The 15448-nt window shown below is 35.6% G+C and overlaps 1 protein-coding gene across 1 annotated transcript; it reads right to left on the reverse strand.

Moving 5' to 3' along the window:
• Window positions 1-1584: 1584 nt before the first annotated feature.
• LOC148946742 (uncharacterized) lies at window positions 1585-10441 on the reverse strand. Its single transcript, XM_089097101.1, has 3 exons — window positions 10058-10441; window positions 4479-4658; window positions 1585-1900 (listed from the first exon to the last, which is right to left on the reverse strand). The coding sequence occupies exons 1-3, from the start codon at window positions 10405-10407 to the stop codon at window positions 1705-1707; spliced, it is 726 nt and encodes a 241-aa protein (XP_088953227.1). The 5' UTR covers window positions 10408-10441; the 3' UTR covers window positions 1585-1704.
• Between the last annotated feature and the right edge of the window lie 5007 nt (window positions 10442-15448).

Consider the following 15448-nt stretch of genomic DNA (forward strand, 5'->3'; position numbering starts at 1 on the left):
AAACAGGATTTTGGTTGCAAATGGATGGACAAATCTCTTGCATTAGGTTATCAGGTTCTTATTGTGATGATCATGGGTTGATTTTCTGCGAACCAATTAGTTCGGCAGGACTAAAAGCTTAATCAACGTCTAGAGGGTAGTTGAGGCCCTTCCAATAGTTTTAGTAAAAAATATAAGTTACAAGCTCAATAAGATTTTTACCAGTTCAACATTTCTTACTTTCAGTGATGGACGTTTCTGTGTTAACTTGTGATTCCTTCATTCAACTGCAGTTTTTTGGAAAGTCGTTTTTATGCGGATTTTTATGTCTTAGTTTTCGTATTTTTTATGGGTATAACTCCTATGCACATTAAGTTCTATTAAAATGTTTGTTTTGCAATGTTTTGTGCAATATTTCATGTCGTAAATTCTGCCGATATTTTTGTCTGTGCGCAGTTTTTTTTTTTTTTTTCATAATCATAAATTTTAGGTATATTTATTATTATTTTTCAAATTTGGATCATATATAGCAGCTATGGGTGTGAATAATAAGACTGTTCGTCTTCTTAAATTCAGCGTAAAAAAAAATCACATCAGGAGAATAATAAGTTACGGCTCTTTAATAGAAGAGAAATTACGTTTATAATAAAAAACGTTAAAGATGGAATAAACTTCGCAAAAAAAAACGAATAGTATGAAAACCAAGAGTATTATATTCCTTAAGAATTGAAGGAAAAAAAAATTATTGTTGCTAAAAAAAAAAAAAAAAAAAAAAAAAAATTGTTTGTTTATCTGTTGGTTGTTGCTTTTCGTTGTATTAATTGTGTATTTAGATGAAACCTCCTAGAAGCCGAAAGGAGTCTATCGTAGATTCCAGGTGCTGTTTTTCAAAAGAAGAAGAAGAATAAAAGAGTATCATGCAAACCAGTTGTTGGTGAAAATGTGAACTGTGTTAGAAAATAATTTTTAAAATTTGTATTAAACGAAATTAGAAGCTAAATAGCCATTCTTAGTTCTTTAAGAAATTTCTTATTTTACCGTGAAAATAGAACTTCAAGCATCAATACTCCAAGGTCTTTTTGGCAAAAAAATGGATAGTATTTTTTAATCAGCAGAAAGCTATATCCAAGCAACCGTTTGTTATCATCTAAGTTCCACCCTAGCAATTTTCCTTATTTTAAAAGTTTGTTAATGAGTCTTATATTTACTGCTTATTTTACAGAATTATTCTATCAAGTGGCTAGCAAGCAAGATTGTAAGGAAACTATGTAGAACAAAATGTTTAGCAACTATTAACAACTAAATTAATTACCGAGCAATTAGTCATCTAACTTCACCCTCCATTTTTCTTTTCACAAGTCAATTGCAGTAACAGATATTGGCTATAACAAATCATTTACAACATGTTTTTGTTTTTATTCATATCCGGGAAAAAATCTTGCTGTATTTTCGTTCCAATTTTGAAAGAATTCAGGATGAATTATCCAGTCTTACTATATTATTCTTCTTCCTTTGGAGTATTTTTTAAAGTTTTTAGGGTAATTATCATACAAAGGAGCGGGATACATAGATGGCACTGAGGGCCTACTCTTGTATAATTTTTGTATTGTTTTACGCTTTATTATAAAAGTTCAATAAATAATCATATAAATAAAAAGTTAAAAACAATGGTAGTGGCGTTCTTGTTCACACCTGTCTTTCTCATTAACGCTCATATTTGGGACACTATTTTTTCTTGTCTATATTATTATCCTTTGGAAAGTATTTGTCATAAGTATCTTTTACTGAGAATGGACATGAAGCGTATGTTTTGGAGCAATTATTCTGTTTCTTTCGTCCTTCGTCAGCTGCTGTTAGTAAGTCTGAAAACGTCTCATGAATTTCGTCAGGAAGTTTGATGAGCCGTAGGTACCGTAGATAGCTGAAATAAAGTTATCAATTAGTTTATTCAATCAATAAATCCACAACAAAAACACTTCAACATAGTTTTCTCCGTAAGGCTCTATGGCCAGGAGGAAAAATAATAACATTTTATAAATATAATAAATATTAGTTGGTTGTATGTAGTTAAAATGCTTGGTTGGTCCCTAGACATATTTTTTTTAGAGCATTGCTTATTTTGGAAATTCAAAGTCCTGTGAAATCAAAATTTCACGAGGGGAGCAGGAATTCGGTTTTCTACAGACATAAATCAAGTAAAAGTCAAGTATCGCGAGAGAAAAAATTCGTCAAAATCTCCCTAAACAGATGAATAATGCGATAAATTTATGAAAATCGTAACTCTATGAACATTTGGGGAAGAATAGGTAGATATGTGAGCAGTAATGATTGGAGGGTTGTCCGGCGTACTTATGAGAACCTGAAACCATTAATTGTAAGTTGTCAAATCCTCCTGTAAAATTTAAGTTTCTTAAAATTGTTCCATTTTAGTGTTGTGAATTCAGGCTTAACATTGACAAAAATTACTTAAGCTGGGATAGCCAAGACATTTCCTTTGTATTTGTTTTATCTGATATTCATGACTGAAACATTTTCATTCATAGTTCCCTTTAGAAACGAAGAAGTCTGAAAACCGCATTATATAAAGGCATTCCCTAGTGTTATAGACGAAAACATTGGCATTGTTTTGGTTGAGTTGCTGGCTGCCTCTTTCAAAATTCTCTTTAGGCTAACTTCTTTGGCACAAAGTTCTCTGCCAATGTGAGCTACTTTGACTACCCCTTTGCAATCATGCAGTTCAACGAATAAACATAATTGTTGATACTGTTTGACCATTACAGATTCGAAGACTGCTAGTTCAAATAATATTTGAAATAGCTTGTTAATTTCATTCTAATTTCAAACATGTAACATATTTTGTGCTTGGATCCTTTTGCTGTAAAAAGTTTTAACTGCTGCAAATGAAAAAGCGTAGCCTACTATATATTAATCTCCCTTCACTGTTTATAAGCTATTCGGTAATTCATTTAAAATTGTCCTTTTCACCATGTTTATAGTGTCACATTTACCAGATGTTAACTGGGCGATTCACTGAAGTCGAATATCAGGTGAAAAGATAACATGTAGACCTCGAATATTCTCGGCAGCGGAGAGATTAGAATGTTTGAAGTAGATTTGAGGTTTTCGGTTGACAACTTCTTGTGATTTTTAACTCAGTTTCGAGCAGTGTTTCCAATTCTACCGATTTCGGGGATATCCATTGAATCCCCAATCCATTTCCCGAATAAAAAGAAGATACGGAAACTGTTATCGGTAGAAAATCGGTAGATGAGCCTTCTAGTGAATTTCTTTCAAAAATCATCGTCAAGGTTTTGCTGATTATTTGAAAATAAAAGTGGAAACGTTGGTTTCTAGCATCTGTTTTGGCGTCATAACAATCTAAAACAGAAAATTTTTATAGTTTACGTAAAAGAAACGACTGGCAATATCATAAAAAAAAAGAAAAATGTGTCTCCAATGCTGTACCATTGAAATTTAGTAAATTGTCCAATTAGGACAATGAAACTGAAATTGTACAACTGAGTGAATTACCGTGAAGGGGATTCAGGACATCAACACGCATCGATTTCGTCATTATACAAGTGCGTACCCATCGATTGAATCCGAATACTGACCAAGAGACGCCGTGTCAAATTTTTTGTGGAAAGAAGCTAGTAAGAGCCAGGTATATCTCAAGGGAAGAGAAGAAAAACCGCTTGTGCCCTCATATATGTATTGTTTCAGTGAAATCTTTGTCTTTTTGACACAAGTTTAACAATTTGTTTAATTTCAAGACAAAATTGTAATAGGACAAGGGCTAGTCGCAAAGGCGTTTTTGTGTCATAGGAAAGCACCACAATCCTCCGTCAAGTAGGAACCCTACACAGACCTGAATTAGTAGGCTCAATATATAGATCGAGTTTTCGAAACACTTTTTGTTCTAGAAATCTGCTTTGACGACAAATGATCAGAAGTAGCTTCGAGTTTTTTATGTCTCAAATCTAAGGGGTAGTATTTACGAAAGAATTTGAGGGTTAAAACCTTACCCTTACACAGGAGCATAGAGGAGTAAATATCACTTTGATTGGCCATAAGGATTCAAAGATAAGTAGGTTCCAATGTGCTTGATTTATATAACTCCCCCCTCTCACGAAACATAAGTCTTCTTATACTCCACCAAAGATTTGGGGCTAAAAAAATCCACAAATCTCTTATTAGATGTTGGATTTTCCAGGCTATTGGAGAACACATTGAGTGTTTTTTACTTTATCTCTAATTAAATGTAAAGTGGAAAGACCTTGTCACCTTCTGGTATTCCCTACTAAAGGATTTTGCAGATAGTTTATTGAACCAAACATTTTCTGAATCAAGGTAACTAATGATGTGAGGCTATTCAATAAAACAGATCATCTTTTTGGCTTGCATTAAGATAGTTCCTGGGATCCTTCGACCACAGTATAGTCAAATTGGTTTTTCTTTGTCGGATGGTCACGTCTGAAAAAAAAGCGAAGAGGACTTACTTAAAGAGGGATACTACTTTTGAAGCGATGCCACCAATTGTATGTTGATCTTGATGAAGTTCACAAATTAGCTTTTTCTGACATTCTGGATCTGTGATATCGGACTTGTTCCACATCTCTTCCATCATTGCAATATAGTCAAGAATGTTTAGGTTGCCCCAATCAATATCGTCGTTTCGCCTGTGATGAAACATAGAAATGAGCAAAAGGTTTCCTCTTAGAATAGAATGATTCTATCCTGCTAGCTTTAACATTTTAACCAATCTCTATATTTTGGAGCACTGATTTTTCACTTTCTTAGTGGGTTAGATTTACTTCAATACTTATTTGCATACACTAAAATTGTTTGAATTTGAAATTAACGATATACGGATACAATAAGTAAAACTTCAAATAGGGATAAAATCCTTTTAATAGACAATGTTTCGCAAACAGTGATAGAAATTCACAAATACACCAGATATTTTGGTCCCATATGAAGTGACCGTCATCAGTAGTAAAACTGATGTTTTACTACTGTAGTAAAACCGTCATCAGTAGTAAAACTGATGTTCTACTACTGATGACGGTCACTGCATATGTGACCGAAATATCTGGTATTTTTTGTGAATTTCTTATCACTGTTTGTGAAACACTGTCTATTAAAAGGATTTTATCCCTATTTGAACTTTTATTTATTGTATCCGTATACCGTTTAAATTCGAGTTGGCTTACGACCTGAGTCTATTATGGTTCTATATTTATATGTTTCTAATAATACAAAACATCTGCTGACGATATCATAACACTGTTGGAAATGTTTCCTTAGAGCCTTCGACGATTTTGATGTTTCTATGCAATCAGAGCCGTTCAAAAGAGGAGAGTGACTGGGGCAATCTGCACTGGTGCCGTAGACGGGGGGGTCGCGGGGGTTTCCCACTTTGATAAAAATTTTAACTCTGATTTGACCTTTATTTGAGCCAGGAGGGAGAGCTATAATTATTTTTTCCTGTGGGCCACCAGCCCTTGGGACAGCTCTGAGTACAATATAGCAGTTTAGCTATCATTCGATAGCTGAAATTCAGCTGTATCAATCTGCCAAATTACATTTTTTTCCAATTTAGTTTATATATATTTTTCGGCTGAAAAGCACTTTGAAAACAGGCTGTAAAGAAAAAAGCAGGACAATTTTCCTGTATTTTTAATCCAGTTTAGGTCATCCTTTATGAAAAAGTCTAAGAAATACCGTTGTCGTGTTGTCGTGCTGAATGGATAGAAATGAAACTAATGAATCTTGGTACTAGCATACTGATCTTTCATTCACCTGTAAGCTTATCACAAAATCACAGGTTTCACAAGTTGCATAGTGAGCCTAAACCTAAGTTTTAAGTTCCTTATGCGTTTTGTATGTTATTTTTCTGCTGTTCTACGATAATAATACTTCAATGTAAGATAACCATTTGATATCATTCGATAGCTGAAACTTTATCTACCTACCGAAATATATTTTTGAAATTTGCTTTTAATTTGTTTTTTAGATCGAAAAATGCATTGAAAACATGCGAGAAAAGATTAATTTTCCCATTTCTAAGCAAGTTTAGGTCGTACTCTTAGAAAACAAAAGTATTATTATAATTCTGTTTCGGTGAATGTATATATCTGAGAAGAACGAATTCATTTATGTAAGGATCTTGACTTCTAGGTGCAAGTTACAGTTGTTGGCAGATTGGAAAATTGCACATTTTTGACGGAACACAAATCACAGAACAGTGTGAAACGAGCAGTATTTGATTCATCATCTAAAAAAGTAAATAAAAATAAAATAATCTCCCAGCTAGAAACCCAAAATCAGAGTCATAAGTCTGATGACAGATTGCCAAAGATAGCCCTTGTTGGCCAACCGTCTAGGGTCAAACGGAAAGCAGGTCGTCCTCAAATGGGGTGGGAAGGTGTAAGAAAAGATTTAAGAGAGATTGGGACTTCTCGGGAGGGTGTACAGACAGAGGGAGGCTTTGAATGGATTTGGATGGAGTAGGAGTGTCCGTAGCTGTATTGGCCTCAGGCGGTTTGGAGCTGAAGTGAGTTGTTAGTAGTAGTCGAAACCGTATCCAGGGGGTTAAGTGGTTTGAACCCCCTTCTCCTAAATGTTTGCCGACTCGTGAAAATGTAACAAAAATGAATATAACCTAATTTTTAATGCATTTTTTTAAGGTTTTTTGTGCCCCCCCCCCTCCAAAAAAAACTGAATACGGCCCTGGTAGTTGTAGTAGTAGTAGTAGTAGTAGATAAACCTACTTAGCCATTGTGACACCATTATTACAGAGGCAAAGATCCAAGTTCCAAACTTGGAGATTAGGATATGCAGCCAGCTGGAAAATTCATAGCCAAACTCTTAACCTTTTACTTTCACCGGTGGGTTTCCTTTCACTAAACATGAAGAAACTATTTTCTTTTTTTTAACTATTGTATTAGATCTGGTATTTACTCTCTCTCTCTTAGAGTTCATAATTATAAATTTGAAGCTATTCAAGCAAATAGTTTTTAAAGGATAATTAAGTATTTATTAGTAAACATTACTAAAAAAATATTGGTCCCGTTTCGCAACAATATACATCTCATTCATACCATTGTTTTTTTTTCTCTACCGTGGAATGTGCAAAACAATATAAAAAAAAAAATCTGTAATGTATATTTTGTTTAGTAACCATATTCCTTTCAAAATTTTTAGAATTATTTTACCGTTTTTATATTAAAAAAAGGTTCTAAAATTTATTTTATGAGAAGAAATACAAAAGGCCTAGACAAACAGCTTTAAGCATTTATATATTTGAAGGGTACGATTTCTTATACTGCTAACTATTTTATTAATCAAAATCTATAAGAAAATAAATAGAAAACAATGCACATTCAAGCTCCATGTAATTTCCGTTCCATATTTCTCATATGTATTTAAATATTTAGATGGTGCGTGTATGTAATTTATAGGTAAATAACGTAACGACACGTGCAGATATGTGCTCGTAAAGTCTAAGGGAATAACCCTATTATATTGGAGTCAAACAGCAGGTCCACATGAGTGGATCATATGCCAATTGAACAGCTCCATAAGAAATAATGGAGGAAGTAGAGAACGAATATCCATTCCTAATATTGGTTGCATTGTATTAAATATCAAGGGAGGTTGAGGGGGAGGGTCAGAGTTTCTTTACTATTTTTCTGAGTGTGAAGAGCTTTTATTTGAAAATACTTTTATAAAGGGTTTTTATTCGGAACAGCCTAAGTTTCTCATTTATGATTAACGCTCAGTTATTTCCTATCCCCCTTCTCCCTTGGGAGACTCTTGACTATCCATAGTGACTATTAAAAGTAAGAGTTTTGTTTTTGTAAACTGCATTAGAATTTAAAGTAGTGTAGAGAATATTAAAGTATTATGTTTCTGACTGCTGATTATTAATGTTGCATAGAACTAAACGCAGACTAATCACAGAAACAAAAGAGGATATAAGGGATATTTAAAGTAACTTAGATTTTTTCCTGTGGTCTTTGCCCTGAGATAAGGGACTATCTGACGATGAGTGCTTCTCAGGGCAGCTGATATATAGAAGTTATTTTAACATCTCGAAATATTGCGTTATTTGTTATGAAGACAAATGGCATGCTGATTTTGATTTCCAGGCATGATGGCCAAACCCGTAGCACCCTTGATGGTTCCAGGATTTAAACAGAAGCCAAATAATCGGAAAACCTCAGGCAATGGGATTGTAAGGCTTCGGAATGCCTACCTACAAGTTCAAATTGAGTTTCATCTGATTTCTATCTTTGAGAATTTTAAAAGACGGTCTTCATAGTAGAAGTCCTCATTTGACCCAAAATAATTAAGGATGAAGATGGAAATTGGTCATTAATTAAATATCATGTTACCAATCAATATGACTTTAAAGAAATCTATGAAATTTTATCTTGATGGAGATTTTTTAAAACAGGAGAATCGAAAAAGCAAAAGAAACATTCTAATATCCTGTGTATGTAACTATCTAATAACAACTTTATCCGTGCCTTTCGGGCGATCACACTTCCAGTACTATCCACATAACTTTGAATTTTATTAAATTTTTATTAAAACTGGGTTGTAAATTCTTGGTTATTTTTAGATCGTTGCAAAACAAAACATATAGATATGAAGGTAAATTTGAGTGACGAGAAGGTACCCACTACCCACTCAAAAGGTTCAAGGCATAATCTTGCCCTCATAATGGAGAGCCTGTCTTATAGAAAATATGTCATCAGCTGGGGTAAAATCTGTGACCCTTTCCTATAGTTGATAACATTTTGCCAATGGAAGATGACAGATTGCCAAAGATTTTACTTTTTGGATATTAATCCGGAGCCCAGGGGTGGATCTAGGATTTTTTTTTTTGGGAGGGGGGGCGCAAAATAGGTTGATCCGATAAACTTGCGTTAGGAGCAGGTTTAACTAACGCAAACTTGAATTAATTAAGTAAATTACACTACTTTAGACTACGCTAGGAGGGCACCCCCCTCGCCCCCTGGATACACCACTGCAGGGGCCAATTGAAAAGCACATTATCCCAGATTGGAGGGGGACTCATCTTAAAAAGCCATAATAGGGCCTTGAACAGGCTTTTAGGTACTCGCCTAAGCAGGACTAAAGCCATAATTAGGGCTTTAAACACTCGTTAGACTGGCCGTATATCCATTGCTAAACTGTGCGACAAAATGTGACTCGATCTCGCTTCCTAGGAAAATAGTAAAAGCATTGTTACGTTGGCCATTTGGTTTGAATACTAGGAAGAGGTACGCTTTTTAGCTTCTAAATGCTTTAATAAGATTTTAACTTTACGATACCCAAATAAAGTAAGTATAGTTAGGCTTCGTTTAAAAGGTGGATTTCGGTTTTAAGTTGTGCACATCGCTTAGGAAATATTCTTGAAATATTTATTCAAGATTTCCCAACCCCCCTAGATAATTTATGCAATTTTTGTATATTTTTTATTGTTGATACCTATGTCGATATCGTTTGTTTTTAAGATTTGCCTGCAATGGCTCCAATTCTCGAAAACGCGAGAAGGACCCAATAATTTTTTTGACTTTTAATGAAGAGACAAAAAAAGTTTTCCCAATTATAGAGGAGGGGTAATTTCTAACCCCCCCCTCTACCCCCTCAATTCGTGCCCCTGTTCGTAATGGTTTTATACTGCCAACCAACAGAAACAAACTAATGGTTTCTCTGCTTAAGATTATGGAACTAGTTTTAGATTTTACCATTTTACGACGTTTAGTGCATTAAAATATTTCGATATACTGTAAGTTGTTTATGAAATGCAGTCGCGTAGGTTGTTTTAGGGTTTTTTTACTCAAAAATTTTTTGTCGGGGGGGGGGGAGTTACACAAAAAATCCAAAAAACACATAGAAAATTAGTTTATATCCATTTTTGTTACGTTTTACGAGTCAAACGAACATTTCGGGGGGGGGGGTTCAAGCCCCCCTAATCCTACCTGTGGGTACGGCCTTGCGCGTATGTGATGAATAAAGAGGAGAAATTAAATCTTCGTGGAAGAAAAAATACATGTAATTTTACCTGTAAGAAGATCCGCCAGTTCCGTATCCTCCAGTTCCAGATCCATAAGAAGCAATTGCATATGTTGGGCCAGACGAGCCTGAACTTTTGAATTTAGCAGCAACTACCCAATAAAGCAGAAATGCTAGAGCAGCCAACAGTGAGGCCGTGCCAACTAAGGACAAAAGTGGTCCTAACATGGTGCCAAATGTTGATGCATTCAAGGCGCCACTCGGAAGGATAATGAGAAATCTTCCGTTTTCTTCCTCGCTTGTATCATCTAATATGCTTCCTTCATCTGTATTTAAAACTCCAGCAAATGACAAATCAAATAGCAGAAAAATAAAGCAGAGAAATTTCAGCAAAAACATTTGGGTCTATTCCTTAGGGTGCCACTTAATTAGATTTCGTTTCTAAACTGGTATCTTGGAAGGTAATACCTCGTATTTAAATCTTAATTAAATGGTTGAATAAAGTAAAAGAGGGAGACAATGAAGTTAGAACCATGAACATTGTTCTATATTTCACCAGCTTGAGAAAATCACAAAAAAGTAAAAGTGGCAAGATCTTTTTTTATTTTACTATGAAAATCATTAGCCGTTAAAAGTACTTTAGGTAGAATTTATGGTTATTCTATTGTAAATTATTCGAATGATTACGTCCCTCCAGCGTTTGTATAAATCAGGGGAAAAATTGAATTAAATTATTAGGTTTTCGATTTCGTAACTTTCGCAGATTTTTATCGGTTTCTAAATATAATTAAAGGAATTATAAAAGGTGTTTTTATAAGAGATTACAATCACCAAAAGACAATAGTCTTAAGAAAAATTGAAATCTATTTTTGTTAAAGTAACAACAGAAAATACAGAACGATGATGAAGCATCGTAAATAAGAATATCTCAACCGGTGCTCCCAAGAACCCGAGAACAGATGTTCCTAGAGGTCCAATGAGAAATGATAAGCTATGATGAAATCACGTAGAGTTCGAAAAAAAATATAAAAAAGATAAATTGCTAACAGGTTTCTTGAGAAATATATATTATTTTAAAGGATCTGCGTAAACCAAAAACATCGAGAAACGCTGGCCTAAACAGAAAAAGGGGGCTCATTGGAAAAAAACTGTTGTTAGAACAATTACTGAGTGTACAACTGATAATGAAATTGGCGATAGGTTTGGTAGTAGGGGAAGGATCATTCACACACTTTTGGACGAAGGGGTGTAGGGTGTAATTCACACTTAAAATTGTCGAAGGCCTTATGCTTCGCATGCGAGGGAAGGAGTTGAAATATGAATAAAAGAAATGTGAAATAGAGATATGGACAAATTGCATAGGATCTGGAATATGCATATATACTGTATCGACAGTTTAGAGATTGAAAGAGAGTAGTCAGTACGATGGCTTCATGGGGCATGGGGGCCTCAGTTACTGGCACTGAAAGTACAAAAGAGACTGGTAGAACAGTTTGGGAATGTAATGACATGACAAATTTATAGAAAGTCATGCACAAATAATAACAGTATTTCTAATAATTTGGAAGTAATAAAAGGTTTGTTTGGTAATGGGAAATCAGAGACAAGTTTCAAAGGTTTAAAAAAGAACAAGGTTTTTGGTACTAATACTATGGTAAATGAGTTTTTAAAACATAGCGATTATGGATTTAGGGACAATATGCTGAAAATTATATAATAGCTATTACGAATAATATATGTGAACAATATGAACAAATTTCACAGCTTACTGCCCTTTCTCCAGGTGTTATGGGGGTCAAGTCATCCCCAAAGTTATATTTAATGGACCAATCATCTATTCTGAACAAAATGGCTATCAAAATTGTTATCGAACGACTTTGGGGGAATAGGGCAGGGTAGGGGGCTAACTGCCCTTCAAGTTTTTGGGTGACTTAAAAAGGATACTGGAACTTTTAATTTCCGTTTGAATGTGACATCTGCTGATCTTCTAGGAGCATTGGTTGAAGATGATTCCCCTTGTGTCACCTCAATTGCGTAACTTACAGCTTTTTCCCCAGGGACTAAGAAGGGTCATACCATCAGCAAAAGCATAGGTATTGGACCTTTGAACTATTATAAAAAAAATGGTTATCTGAAAATTTTTATCGGAAAAATTTGGGGAGAGGGATGGAGATTAACTGCCCCCCAATATTTTTGGTCACTGAAAATTGGCACTAGAAATTTGAATTTCCGTTTGAATGAGCCCTCTGCCGATCTTCTAGGATCATTGGTTCGATACGATCACCCCTGGGAATCATGCATCCGCGATCCACAAAATGCAAAATTCAGCATTTTTGTAGATAGAAGCTTGAAACCACTACATCAGGTTTTTCTTTTGATACGTTGAATCTTATTGTGTGATTTTTGTTAGGATTTCTTGACTTTTAAGGGGTTTTCTCCTTTTTCGAAAATAAGGCAAATTTTCTCATGATCGTAACTTTTGATGAGTATCACTAAACTTAATGAATATTATATTTTTGAAATCATTATAATAAGCCGATTCTTTTGATGTATCTGTTACGGTGAAAGTCCAAAATCTGGTAAATGTCGACATTCACCGGTGAATGTCACCGACACAAATCACCGGTGAATGTCTAAAATTCCCTTTTCTCTGCTTAGATTCAATTGCCAGTCACCTTTGTCGGTCTTATGCTGGGTTTGAAGATAAAAGGTAAAGTTAGGTTAGGTTGGTTTAGGTTAGGTTAAATTAGGTTATAAATCCCAGAAATGGGTTAAAAAGATAACGTAACCTGTTACCATCAAACCTTGCATAAAACTCAAAAAGCTGACCGGCGTAGCTGGATAAATCCAAGGAGAAAAAAAAAGTAATTTCGGACATTCACCGGTGAATGTCGACATTCTCCAATTTCGCTCTTTCACAGTAACATATTTATGGATATAAAATTTCTGTTTTTTAAAGACTCGGTTAATATTGAGCCATGTTGCTTGTTACAACAGTTCGTTACTACGAACTATTTGAAAGTAGATCATGAAGATCGAATTGTGACTGAACACACATTGCCCTGCTAATCCTCTATTTGAATGCAACTCAGCACACTATTTTTGGCAATTACTTCAGAAATGTGGAAATGTTAGATACGAACTTTAGTTGTAACAGGGAAGTAGAGATGACCCTATTGACACGATCACCACACCATATATGGGCATAGAACCACGTGGTTTATGGTTTTTGTCAGTGAGAATGAAAAAACAGGAATTTGGTCACATTTATGGATGTTTTCATGGATGGTTATGTGTGTTTGTCGATTTATTTGATGTTTTTCATGGATGTTTTATGGATTTTGTCAGTGAGAATGAAAAAACAGGAACTTTCTCACATTTATGTCTGTTTTTATGGATTTTGTCAGTGAGAATGGAAAAACAGGAACTTTCTCACTTTCAGGGATTATTGAGTCATTAATCAAATTGTTTCCAGGGAATGTCTGACAGATGACGTCAAGTTAATTAATGTCATTAATGTATTTCCAAAGAGAATGTTTCCGGGGCAAAGTTTAGATCACACATGACAGATGATGTCATGATTGATTGATTGGCATGAAAGGGGAATTAATTTGTTGTTTCTAAAGAGAATCATTTCCAAGCGAATGTTTTGATCTTAGCGCGCGAATCAGGTTTCTTTGTAATTTCAAATGTGAAAGCACAGGGATGCCAAACAAAAGGAACACGCAGAAATTACGTTTAGGGATTATTTGGGCGAAACCATTTTAGACATTATAGGGAATTATTTCGGCGAAACAGTTAGAGACATTTTAAAAGATGATTTTAGAAGAGGATTTGAGGGTGAAACTCGGTGGTCGTTATAATACACAAGTTCCATTTGAACAGTGTTATGGGGTCCCATACCTTTACCCCAAAGGGTTCCGATCCCCCCACCCCAACCCCGAAGGAAGCCACCGATCCTCAAAGGTCCCCCGGACTCCCAAAGGGCCCCGGCGCCCCAAAGGCCCCTGAGCCCCCATTTTAATACTTTTTTAAGGCTTTATTATATCTTTTCAGAACAAATTATTATTTTAGGGAATTATTTCGGCGAAACGGTTAGAGACATTTTAAAAGATGATTTAAAAGATGATTTTAGAAGAGAATTTGAGGGTAAAACTCTGTGGTCCTTATAATACACAAGTTCCATTTGAACAGTCTTGTGAGGTCCTCTACCCCAACCCCAAAGGCTCCTCATACCCCACCCCAACCCCGAAGGAAGCCCCCCGGTCCCCAAAGGCCCACCGGGCTCCCAAAAGACCACCAGGCTCCCAAAGGGCCCCCCGACCCCCCAAGGCCCTCCCCCGGTCCCCAAAGGTCCACCGGGCTCCCAAAAGACCACCAGGCTCCCAAAGGGCCCCCCGGACCCCCAAAGGCCCTCCACCGGTCCCCAAAGGTCCACCGGGCTCCCAAAGAACCACCCGGCCCTCAAGGGTCCCACAGACCCTCAAAGGCTCTCCCCGAGCCACGTCTTTCCTTGATGTGTGTTGTCTGAAACTTATGATTTGGGATATGTAAATTACTATTTCGGACTTTTCTGAGCTAGATTTCTTAGTCTTTCGTTGGTGTGTGTTGTCTGAAACCTATGATTTGGGATGGATGGATTGCAATTTTTGACTTTTCTGAGCTGGATTTCTGAGCCGTTCATAGGTATGTGCTGTCAGAAAATTATGATTTGGGATGTGTAGTTTGCAAGTTGGACCTTTCAGAGCTATGATTCTTAGTCTCTCATAGGCGTTTGTTGTCTGAAACTTCTAGTTTGGGATGAATAGTTTGCTATTTCAGGCTTTTCTGAGCTAAGGTTTCCTAGTATTTCGTAGGTGAATGTTGTCTGAAACTTATGATTTGGGATATGTAAATTACTATTTCGGGCTTTTCTAAGCTAGATTTTTTAGTCTTTCATTGGTGTGTGTTGTCTGAAACCTATGATTTGGGATGGGTGGATTGCTATTTTTGACTTTTCTGAGCTGGATTTCTTAGCCCTTCATATGTGTGTGCTGTCAGAAAATTATGATTTGGGATTTGTAGTTTGCTTTTTGGACTTTTCAGAGCTAGGATTCTTAGTCCCTCATAGGTGTTTGTTGTCTGAAGCCTATAGTTTGGGATGAGTAGTTGCTATTTCAGGCTTTTCAAAGTCAGATTTCAGAGTATTTCTTAGCAGTGTGTTGTCTGAAACCTATGATTTAGATTGTTTGGGTTGCTATTTTTTTACTTTTCATATCCAGATTTCTTAGTCTTTCGTAGGTGTGTGTTGTCAGAAACCTATGATTTGGATTGTGTGGATTGCTATTTTTTGACTTTTCTGAGCTGGATTTCATAGCCTTTCGTAGGGATGTGTTGACTGAAACCTATGATTTGGGATGAGTGGTTTGCTTTTTGGACTTTTCAGAGCTAGATTTTTTAG

The sequence above is a fragment of the Artemia sp. Qi Xiang Cuo genome, chromosome 11 (assembly GCF_049724085.1).
Source record: "Artemia sp. Qi Xiang Cuo chromosome 11, ASM4972408v1, whole genome shotgun sequence".
NCBI classification, from domain to species: Eukaryota; Metazoa; Arthropoda; class Branchiopoda; order Anostraca; family Artemiidae; genus Artemia; species Artemia sp. Qi Xiang Cuo.